This window comes from Embiotoca jacksoni, unplaced genomic scaffold, assembly GCF_022577435.1.
Source record: "Embiotoca jacksoni isolate LCO1_2020_lvr unplaced genomic scaffold, fEmbJac1.0.p SCAF_7, whole genome shotgun sequence".
In the NCBI taxonomy this organism is placed as follows: Eukaryota; Metazoa; Chordata; class Actinopteri; family Embiotocidae; genus Embiotoca; species Embiotoca jacksoni.
Window position 1 is genome coordinate 9,857,674 of NW_027185425.1, and position 12,349 is coordinate 9,870,022.

General features: G+C 42.2%; 1 protein-coding gene across 4 annotated transcripts in view; it reads right to left on the reverse strand.

The window, feature by feature from the left end:
• Window positions 1-12,349, reverse strand: part of jarid2b (jumonji and AT-rich interaction domain containing 2b) — a 104,811-nt gene that overhangs the window by 31,591 nt on the left and 60,871 nt on the right. For 2 of the 4 annotated variants that reach the window (XM_069175702.1, XM_069175701.1), the window contains exons 4-5: window positions 231-300; window positions 77-134 (exon numbers count right to left, since the gene is read on the reverse strand). In XM_069175702.1, coding sequence (XP_069031803.1) covers window positions 77-134; window positions 231-300 — 128 coding nt within the window. Of the gene's footprint in view, window positions 1-76; window positions 301-12,349 lie in introns of all 4 variants that reach the window. The other 2 variants (XM_069175700.1, XM_069175699.1) reach the window with 1 other exon arrangement.

The window sequence follows — 12,349 nt, forward strand, 5'->3', positions numbered from 1 at the left end:
ATCCCTCCCGCTCTGCTGCTGGTTGTCGGTAGGCATGTAATTATGTCTCCATCTGCTCCACTCAGCTGTGTCTTACCTCTGAGGCAGAGGAAGGTGAGGAAGTCTTCAGTCTTGGGCTTGCGCCTGGACAGGTCCTGAATGGAGGAGGACAGGGATGAAGAGGAGAGCGATGAGAGGGACGTGGATGGCACAGTGGCCAGGCCAGTGTTCAGGTTGCCCGGGTCGGCCACCTTGACGGGCGTAGTGCTGGGGGAGTTGGGCTGCGACTGGGCGAACTTCCTCTGGGCCTGGAGACGAGGTCTGCGTGGGAGAAAACAACAAGTTGAACCCTGTGTTCACGTGGAAATAAATACTGCAGGACTCGTATGTACTCACACACAGACGTTTTAACAGTAAAGGTACAGCAGATTTTGTATACCTAGTACTTCATTCATCTCTATGCAGCTCAGCAAAAGGCAACAAAGTCTGCAGCTGATTAAAATCACAACGTTGCTCTTTTACATACCTAAACCACCACTGTGACCTTTTGGCTATTGTCTTACTGCGGAGTGGTTTGCTGAAACTATTGTCCTGTAGTGAAGTAATGGATGTGCAGACACCCACACACTCGCTGGCTGACATGGTCATTCAGTGGGTGTGTTTGCAAAAGTGTGTATTTACACGAGTAAATGACAGAAAAGTACATGTGTATAGTCACAGAACATGTTGCAGTTCCCCTTTTATTTCTGTTGAGCACTAGTGGAAGATAAGGCTGCGTACAAGGCAGAGGCTGTGCTGTCAGTGGCAGCTGATAATAACCAAAAACACGAGAACCGTGTGACACAACAACCACAGAGAAACTTTCTTCATCTCCTTAGCTTTTTTTTGTCCCTTCATTTTTTTTCCTCTTTCACGTCTCTCTCTTTCCACCATTTTATTGCCCTTCTCTGCCTCTACGTTGTGCTGGCTTTCCTCGGTGGTGCGCAAAGCCTTTGAGATGTCTCTCTCATTTTTCTCTCTCTGCTTGTCTCTTTTCTCTCTTTATTTCACAGTGTGTGTCAGTGGAGGCGAGGCTAAGTGCAGAATATTAAAGAAGTGGATATCTGAGAGAAAGCAATGGACTCACTTGTCACACCGCCACCTTCATACACGACACACACACCTAAATGCGTGGACTATTCTCTTTCACACGCACTTAACACGTCGGCACATGCATGTACTCACACAAACTATAAAGGTCCTAGACCATCAGGAGGCACACAAGCCAGCCAATGGCCTCAATCGATTAGTGCTGCTGTGTGTGTGTGTGTGTGTGTGTGTGTGTGTGTGTGTGTGTGTGTGTGTGTGTGTGTGTGTGTGTGTGTGTGTGTGTGTGTGTGTGTGAGAGCATGCTCTAAGCTATAAATGTTGAAGAGTAGTGATAGAAGCAATGTGATATCCTGGTATTATTTGTCAATTTGCTGCGCACCGGACTGAGGTAAGGGAAGATAGGATCATGTCTGGAGAACCCCCACAATGCATTTGGAGTAGCCACTGAAAGGTGCACAGCTCCGATTACACTCCAATCAGAGAACAGCACAGAGTCAAAACGTGTCAATTTCCTGCCCTGACATGGGTGTAAGCTCAATATGTGAGAAATTGAGGGATGATTGCTCGCATGTTGCCAAAGTGCTACATTTGGAGGCAACGTGTAAGAACAATAGTTTGTAGTTTGTTTACCATTAAACACTGAGTAAACAAAATAACCAGTTTGGCATTTTAATAAACTGAAATTCAATGAGGCACAGAAGTGATCTGCATTTAAACTAATCTAATTAGCTTTGATATGGTAGATATGAATAAAAAATGTATTCACAAATTAAAGATTTTCAGTGTCCAAAGAAAAGCTGCATGAAGAGGTCGTTGATTTTACTGAATAAAAGGTGGTCTAAAACTGCCTTATTTTGACATTTAGTTAAAACATACAGGAGGTACCATTGTCCCCTGGTATTACACAACAAAGAACATGAATATTCAATAGGCAACAAGGAACATGACTATTCAATAGGCAAAACAACACAATGGGGACAGGTGTCACTTCACACGAGGCTGTGATCTACTTGCAAAATATCGGGGGGGAAAAAGAGCAAGGGGTCAAAGAGTTTAAGTAAAACCAAAGAATGGAAGAGAAAATAGAAAGAAAAAGCTGAGATGTTTTGGTTGCCAGCCAGTTTAGATTAGGGATATAGAAGTACAGACACACGTATGGAGATGGAAAGGGATCAGAAAATAGTCATAGAGTGAGATGCAGAGAATGAACCAATAAATAATCTAAATACACTCGAGGCTTGTTACAGACGAAAAGTGTGATAAACCAGGGTGCACTGCGTACTGACAGAGAAGTGTGGAGAGGGATGAAGCTGAAGCCAGAGAGTGAGATGAAGTGATGAAGAGCGAGGACAAAGGGCATGCAGGGAGTGTGATGTGCAGAGCAGAAGTTGGAAGCAGAGAGGTTTGCGTGACTGTAAGGACGTAAACGTTTAAGTGTGTGAGATGAAGATAAAGGAGGAAGAAGGGGAGGAAATAGATAACGAAGGAGTTTCACGCAGTAAAGAAATACTGTCACTGTTTGGTAACTTTAACCACAGACATATCACTACATCAATTTTAGCATTTCAACATGAAGGCTGCCGATACACATATAGAAACTATCTGTTCATAAGCACACACAGGAAGTACAATGTGGATATTCCAACAGCAGTCTCTGTATTCTGTTCAATAAAATGTTATTTTGAAAATTTAAATATTAAAAGTTGACAAAAATTCTGTAAATTCCCATACACAAAACACCTATTTGAACTGATGCATCTCATTATAACTGATTTCATATTATTAACAGTGGCCTCAATCGATTAGTGCTGCTGTGTGTGTGTGTGTGTGTGTGTGTGTGTGTGTGTGTGTGTGTGTATGTGTGTGTGTGTGTGTGTGAGAGTGAGTGCGAGTGCGAGTGCGAGAGAGAGAGAGAGAGAGAGAGAGAGAGAGAGAGAGAGAGAGAGGCACCTGACTGAGATAAAGTAAGATAGGATTATGTCTGGAGAACACCCACAATGCATTATAACCGATTTTACATTATCAACAGTGGAATTGCTCATTAGGCCGCTGTGGTGGCTACATGTACTGAACTGTGTAAACATATTATGAAGTGTTGTTGCTTTGAAATAGAGATGCTGCTAATTATCTCTCTCTCTCTCTCTCTCTCTCTCTCTCTCTCTCTCTCTCTCTCACTGTCCACTGGCCTCTCTTTTATGTTCAAACACATTTTTTTGTCTGTCATTATGTTCTTAACCTTTAGTCTTTCACCTTCTTCCTTTGGGCTATTTCACCCCTTGTTCTACTCAAAATTTGACTTAAAACAACAAAGCAGGAGGTGTCGGTGCGCGTGTTGCGTATGAGTACATGGGTGCTTGTAGACCTTAATGGACCTTGAAGGGCCAACTCTTTGTTATTCATGGAGTCATTTTAAATCAATAAAAATTCTTAATGCACCACAATGCTTTCACATAGAACATGACCACAGTCATGTGTGAACACATGTTCAATTGTGCAGTTCAAAATGTGCAGCCACCCAAATCTGTCTCCCCATCCAATAAATGCAATGTGTGCTATATGAACACTCTCTAAGTAGTGAGCGAGGGGGGAGATTGAGCTCTCTATGAAGGCCTCTTTGGTAAGCTGAACCCTGGATGGATTTACTGCTCCATCTTAAAGAGAGAGGGGGGGAGGGGGGAGGGGAGGGATAAATGCCATACACAAAAAAGAAAGAAAAACAGGGACAACATAAATAAAGCATGAGCAACTGTGCAGAAGAATAAGGACAGAGACAGATGAGCTAATAAAGGGATGTGCTTACTACATCCTGTCTAGACAGTCGACCGTCCCCTCTTTAGATGAGCTGATCTGCTGTTATCTGTTACCTATTAACTAACATGGGAGATATGCTGCAGGGCCTTTCCCAAAGTTTAACCATTACTGAAAATACATACAGGTAATTCTCCACTAATTGCACTAAATTCTATTTATGTACATTGTTTTATGCAATGTCAGTTCTCATCTCCTTTCCCTTTTAATGGGGGCCTAACAGCAGAGACATGGCTAATAAAAAGGCAATAAAAACAGATCTGCTTCACTGATGATGTGATAATGCAGGGTTTGGCAGAGAATATAAAAGCAGGGCGAAAAGATAAATAAAACCAAAGCACCTTCTATTGCAAAGACTGCAACTCCAGAAACAAGTAATTATTTAAAAGATGACAGGCAGCTCTCTTCCTTGAAAACGGTACTCGCGGGGGCAAAACAGGATTAGTGTTATTATTATTAAGAAGGTGCCAGGAAATTACAGCATGAAAAACAATTATAGTAACACTTATTTAACAAATTCAACCAATTTGCTTTGAAATTATGGAGTGTCCCTAAAGTTTTGCCAATAGAGTCAATGCTGAATTACATCTCTTTAATAGCAACAGAGGAGGAGAAAATGAGGCATGCATTCGAAAGGTTTGGGCATAGCTGATGCGCGCGCACGCACACACACACACACACACACACACACACACACACACACACACACACGAGAGTGTAAAGGTCCAGGTAAATACTGTGAAATCAGCATGGGAACAATTTGCAATGACATGACTGTTTTTGTACATGCTGCCACTGCGCTAAGGGCTGAGTGGTAACATGAGCCCTGATTTAGCCCTCCGTCTGCCCAGAGGCAGGTTGCGCTCGTGTGTGTGTGTGTGTGTGTGCGTGCGCGTGTGTGTGCGTGTAGCCAGGGTACATCATGTTCCCAAGCGTGTGGAGCTATAGAATACTCTTTGGTACGGTGCCACGGTAGGAAAGTGAGGCTTACGTAAGTTAAAATTAGACTGATTGCCCTGATTGGAGGAGACTGAGAGGAGAGCCGGAGAGACACAGGGAGGAAAAAAAAAAAAAAGAGGAAACTGAGATCCAATAGCGGGAGAAAAAGCAAAGAGATTACAGCAGGATGTCCCCATTCATCCCTTTCTAATCCACCTATCATCCATCCCTTCCTACCTCCATTCCTTCCTGCTACCATCCCAGCCATCCACCCTTCAAAGGGCTGCTCTAATGTCTAATATTACACATGCCACCGTAGGCGCAAGAGCATTGATTATCTCTGAGAGAGGCAGAGTGACACGATTTGACGACCCTGTCATCGCAGCAAAGGAAGACGAAAAGAAGGAAGAAGAAAGGGAGAGGATAAAGGGCCCTTTTGTGATTTTCAGCTGACGAGAGGAGAGAGAGAGAGAATGGGACAGAGAGAAACAGGAGCTACAGCTACCTTAATGTGTTTTACTCAGCCAAAAGAATACCACTGTGTGTTCAGTACAGCTGTGGATGGAGGACATACATCACACATGCACATGGGCCCCGTCTATCAAAGACAGCGACTTCTAGCTCTCTTCTTCAGTTTCTCCATCTTATCAACATCCTTCCAGTGACGGCCATTTCAACGGGAACTGTTAAGATGGCAGGATTTTTTTTTCTCCACGTGGTCATGCTATGAGGGCGTAGGCAGGCCTCCACCCTGTTGAGCGAGAGCTGCAGGCGTGTTGATCAGTTACTGACCGTCATGTCTCAGACAGAGGAGGGAAGCCAGCAAAAACTGAATTTCTCCTTCACATTCAGTCAATAACTCAATAACTCCCAGAGTAGGAGAGGAGTATCACAAACAGAAACCTCGAGCCTCGCCTGGCTTCACTGACAGCCAAAGCACATCAGCAGGGTGCAGATTACAGGAGACTAGATGACGAAGCACATGTGCATGTTTGTTTTTATAGAGCTGACAACAGCCAACTTATTAGACAGCAACTCATTTGTGCATAAAAGACTCATGACAGATGCAAAAGCTAAAAACGTTAATACCAATTAAATAGGACCCGATAGTTGAAAAAGTGGTTGCCCATGTGTGTTTGAGCTATTGAATAAGCTGTTGGGTCAGCATGTTTCACTTTTTCATTAAATATTGATGAATGGAGGCCAATTTGTGCAAACAATAAGTCATTTTAGCAACAGGAGAGGCAACAAAGAGACAAGCACTTTTTGGGTTTGACCTAATGTTTTATTGCTCGAGGTTTAGAAAACACTGGTATTAATGAGTGAAATCAAGCTTGAAACAGGCAACCCACACTTGATACCAAGCCCGTCAGGGATTCTAAAGTTAAACCTGAAGACAATACTCAGGTTTTAGCCAAATGTGAAGACAATATTTTGTCTTTGTTTACAGACATTGAAAGCCAGGTTGCACTTTTAGGTAGAAGTTTTCCATTTTTCACCAAATATAGCCTCAGAGTTTATTCCTCAGACGAAAGCGCGGTTAGAGTGGCACAGTGAATGACTGAGCAGCTTAATGTGAGAAGACGTTTAATGACATGAGTGTCTGTGGACCTGAGGTCACATACTGTACACTGTGTCCCTTGTAGACGATGCTTGGATCCCAGAGTGTTGGCTGTTATGTGTGGCAGCCTCCGTGTGGTTTGGTTTCAGACCTTTGCTGTGCCACTGTAACCAGATATTTGGATAAGGCTGGTGAGGGCAACATGAGCCAGTCATCCCCGTGTTGATTTGTGCACTTTTAAAGTGCTCTGCACTCGTAATACTGTGACGTTTTTTGGAAACAAGCAGTTACCAGTAATGTCAGTAGTGCAATAGTCATTAGAAAATAATTGGGTATCTCAGTAGCATTCATTGCAAACCTCCACACCACAGAAGAGAATAATGAAATAAGAGAGAAAGAAAGCAAGGCAAACAGCATGAAATAAAGGAAGTAAAAAGAAGTGTGATGGTGTACCAGGCCAGAATAAAAACTACAAAATTTAATTTATGCAATTGTTTTCAAGCATAAGCAACCCTTGAGCTGTCAAGACACTGAAAATCTAGCTGCTACTTTTCAGTGTTTCATAGAAATATGGCACATCTCAATCCAAGAGATTCTTGAGCTTGTCCTAGGTTTGTTGAAGGTTTGATAGAGGTTGGCATGAGTTTGGCTACAGTCAGATTTTGTATTGCCTCCCACGGTAAAGGTTATAGTTTGAGGAGAAGAGCACTGATCCAGAGTCTGTACCTTAGGGGCTGTATTAATTGGCTCCAGATGGTCCACATGGTCCTGATAAAACACTGCCTCGCTGCTGCAGCTGGCTCTTGTGTGTGTGTGTGTGTGTGTGTGTGTGTGTGTGTGTGTGTGTGTGTGTGTGTGTGTGTGTGAATGAGTGAGTGTGAATGAGTGAGTGTGAATGAGTGAGTGAGTGAAAAAGTGTACGAATGTTTACACGTAATGATTAATCATCACAAAGTGCCTGTGGTTGTGTGTGTGTTTAATTGGTGCCTCTGTCTATTATTATTATTTTTCCAAGTGTGCGTTGTGCATGTCAGGCAGTCAGATCAAATCCATGAGCACATAAAAGAGCTTCTTTTGTTTATGCACAATTTTTAAAGCCAATACGATTTTTTTGAATAGTCAGCATGTAACACTGAAAGCGGTGATCACACAGCAATTGGCACTAACCATATGTGTGAATATGAGCACTAAAGCATCGGTATGAAAGAAAAAAAAAAAAGCTCCAAAGCGACTCAAAACTTTTCCTCTGTTGCACAAAATTACTGAATCACTCAGTACCTTTTAGTTTCACACACACACACACACAACCAATTAAAAGAACCTGTGTATCACATGAAGAAAATTACTTTTTATAATATATAATTAATCAGCCGTCTTTACAAGTGTTACTTTTAAGCCTGTATGGAGCAACTTCCAGGGCTGAAAGTTTGTATCCAAGTTGAGCTTGGAAAACCTTCAGCGTAAAAGCCTCATTTTCAACTACAAACTCTAAAATGAATGAAGAGTGTTCAGTGTAAACAGTCCTAAGTGAGCACTCACTTAACCCAACGTGTTTATTGCTTTTCTGTCTTCATGCATTTTGAAGAGAGATGGTGCCGCAGTGAAATGACCCTCCAACCCTGTGACCTTCACATATGCAAACAACCCTCCACCCCTGTCACACATACAATGAACATGAGCAATGAGCAAATAAACACAATCATTAGTCAGCAAGTCAAGGCTGCCTTTAGGACAAATATGCATACAGAAGTGCACTGAGTATTCTCTATGTTGGACCAAAAAAATACAAAGAGTAGTTCAGTGGGAAAGGCCTTAATAAACATGATAGTGATGTATACACGAGCATAATGTTAGTAATGTTCAATCGCTTTGTGTTGACAACAAGATGAATGCATGAGAGTGTTACTCAAAAGTGTGTTTGTGCGTGCGTATCCCTGTGGAGCAGTGACTGCTATAAGACAGATATTCATTTGAGATAAAAGATACAGCAGTGTGCACATTTAAATATAACCTTGCCCTCCACCCCTGATTTTTTTTTATTTATTTTTTTTGGAGAGGGGGGATGAAACGATGAGAGGGGAGATGGCGTGATAGGCAGATGTGGAGAGAAAAGACATCTTGACAATAGATTAAGCTAAGCTGTATCTCTGTGAATATATAAATGTGATAGTAGGTCAGATGGAAGTCACCCATTGTCCCCTTTGTCACTTTAAAAATGCTAATATAGGAGTGGTGCTACGCTTAAGCTAAATGCTACTAAAATAACCACCTTAAAAAAAAACACACAAATACAGTTTTGCCTTGAAATATTCAGGGAGATTATCTGGTAGAAAAAAAAAAAGTTCTTCCTTTGCTTCCTTTTTACCTCATGGCCAAGTAGAAAAGATGAAACACCATACTTAAATGGAACCGTTGTTAGCAGTCAAGGTCCACTGCACAGGGCTATTTGCCAATCTGCCCCCCCCCCCCACCCACCCACCACCAACCCTTTACAACACATGCTGAACTAGAGCCCTGTGACCTCTGACCTTGTAGTCCACCTTCAATCACTCATGGGAGTGGTGGACCACTGCCAGGTTGGGTCAATAAATACCAGAGATGGTGTTGTTTGTGCTCTGCAATCAGTCTAATTAACCCCAAGTCCCATTTGCAGACCTTTAGTGAGGTTTCACAGCGAAAAGTAGGTAAATAAACCACATAGTAAATATTGGCTTTTAAACTTTTTCTCTTATTTTGAATGCAGATTTTACTTGTATCAACTATTAGAAGAACCAAGCAGACAGACAATCAATCTCCCACCTGTGCCTTTCAAATTTACTAAAGATTCCCAGGTTGCGATGACAAGACTGACCCTGGCAGCGGGTCACTTCTCTCTGCTGCAGATCACATCTTGCTACACTTTTTTTTTTTAACATTTTCTTTTCATGCACCACAGCTCCGGCTTTAGTAGCACCACAATGTGTGTGTTGCTGGGCTTTAGCTGAGCTCTGTTACTTTCAAAAATATTTTCTCTCTGGAGGTTACTGGAACATATAACCTGGGATACAAGGTTCTCATAAAGATGAGATATGCTCATGAAATCATACACTGATTTTAATGCACTGATACCAAGCAGCTACTCATACTTTCGGCAGTCCACTGTGACATCTCGGTTTACAATGAATATATCTAGCTCAAAAACATAGTTTATAACACAAGAATGGCTGCCTCAGCTGCACCGGATGCGAAAATAACAGCGTGCAGTAAATCCCATGAAGCATTTAGATTTTGTTATATTATGCCATAAGGAGCACCATACAAAACAGTTTTTATAAGCTTGATGTACGTTACAATCACACTTGTATTTTACAGTGATTATGGGAGCGGGTTTGTGTGCTGAATGACACTATGCACTGGAGTGAATTGTTAATGCTCCTTCACCCCTACCATTTCAGCAGCGCTGAAGGCTTTCATAAAGCCGCAGAAAGGCAGCGACAATGAGAGGAGAGTTTAAAAGAGATTTTTGGAGACAGACATGCAGCATGAGTTACTGGGAGGGAAAAGGGGAGACAGACAGAGACCATTTAAACGGCAGTGGAATGAGCACAGACAGTGTTTACTGGTGTTTCAAATTTCAAACAGGGCCACCATTTGACCAAAAAAAGATGGTTGTCTAATTGACTAAAAGCTCAGTTCACTCACTGGCCTTATGTCTACATCTATTCCTGAATATGTGCTATGTGTATAACAGCAGCTGAATCACTGTAAAATACAGAGTGAACATACACATTAGCTGTCCATGATCTAAATGTGAGCCTTTGTGTTTGTTTATGTCAGTTTCCTCTTTGTATTCATGTATCCATTAGGTGTCTGTGGAACAGCTAGGTGTTGCATATAGGTTGCCTCACAACAAAATCTAAAGCAAATCAATAGACACATTATGGCCCTCAATTAAAAGACACTCACGGTGTATGTGCGCGCAGGCCTGCATGCACATGCACATAATCCCTCATAAATGGAAACGGTGATTATGCATTACTGACAAGAGTCATTGGTTATGCTAGACAAGACAAGTGTGTGTGTGTGTGTGTGTGTGTGTGTGTGTGTGTGTGTGTGTGTGTGTGTGTGTGTGTGTGTGTGTGTACACACTTGGCATTCATTAAGTCGAAACAAAACAAGCGGCAGCAGCTGAGTGTGTGTCTTGGCTGAGACAACAGAGAGAACAGATTCAAAGAGAGCCAAAAGCGGGGTTCAGTAAAAAAATAAAGAAGAGCTAAACAAAAAGAAAGAGAAAAAGTGGAATAGAAGAAAAGAGTGAGAGAGTGCAGAAATTAAGTTAAGAAGTCTGTCTAAGAGGGGTACTCAACTTCTGATCCACACACACTGCACACACACACATACACACGTTTCCAGTGCAAGTTTGGTTTCACATGCAGATGAACTACTAGTTAAGCTGCTGAAACCTCTTCAGCATTAATCAGATGAGCTGTAAGTAAGTAAGATGCATCTTGATTTAATTCTTCTGGTTTCAACCAGGATTTCCAAAATCTCATAGAATTGAAAAAAAAAAACTAGCAGATTTATTATGTTTAACAAAATTGTAAAAATTGATTTCCAGCATAACCACTCCATATTCAGGACTCAAAAAATGTTCTCGTTCTTTGAATGAAACCCGCACTGGGATCCTTATTTTGAGTGTAAACCGTGAGTGAAGCAATACAAAATGAAAACCACAATGAATACCAGTTCACCCATTTCATTTCAAAATGCTCACTAAGACTGAAAACTATGAGAGCTTACTAGAGAATAAGCTCCTGTAATAGCAGTGTGTTTAATAGGTAACACAAAAATGTATTAAAATGAAACAAAAGTCTGATTTGGGAATTGTTTTGATTAGTGACAGGTAAATACGGAGAAAGCCATTTTATCCACCAAATTCAGAAATGACAGGGACAGAAGTGCAGTAGTAGAACTGGGTCAGTAAACCCTGGCATTGAGGAGAGTGTGCTGGGCTGTGTGTGTGTGTGTGTGTGTGTGTGTGTGTGTGTGTGTGTGTGTGTGTGTGTGTGTGTGTGTGTGTGTGTGTGTGTGTGTGTGTAGGGCCTGAGCTTGGCAGGGGAACCCCATTTGGAAAATATGGTCATACTGGTAAGAGAGGGCTACAATGAGTTGGCATGTTTGAGGGGATGTGCTGCCAGTCTTTCCCACCAATCTCAGGAGCATGGGAAGGCAAACACAGAGTTGATCTCAAAGACTTCTAAAGAGGGCCGCTTCCTGCCAAAAAAAAAAAAAAAAAAGAATTCACTCGCACCTGTCCTTCTGTCTCTGCCTCCCTTCCTATCGCTCTCTCTGCTACTCCACCCAGTCTTTCTCTCTCTCCGTCTAGCCCTTCATCCTCTCACCACAAACTTTTTCTTCACTCAAAGTTCCCCTTCGGTTTTGGCTGGTGCCAGGTGTAAAAGCTCCTGGCATGATCACAGTTAGTCCTGTTTAGGAACAGTGCGGTGCAGCCATGCCAGGGCACTGGAGTCATCCTTCACACATAAAGCACACACAAACACACGCAAAATAAGCTTTTTAAGAGGGCATGAGGCATTGCCAACTACTGGCTAGGCTTGTGTTTCATTAGCATTAGATAGAGAGCCTTTCTTCATTCAGTCTCACTGTGTATGTGCGTGCATGCGTGCGTGCGGTGAACTAATGAAAACCACAGCGCAGGCTGGCCTCAAACTGAACTCCACTCAACACGAAGCACTCCAGGCCATCAGAGCAAGAGAAAATAAAAATGTGATAGCATGATACCTTTTTTCCCCTCAGTGCTTTCCTTCCTTAGCTGGAAAAGGGAAGAGTGTTTATGCTTTGCTGTAATTTAAGCCCTATGATTATTTTGGTTTCAACACCTTCTGTTGTCGTCGCCAGTCCACACTACACTTCTGTCGCTGTACAATTTAACCTCAATTATCCTGCCTGACTTCAAGATCAACTACGAATTTT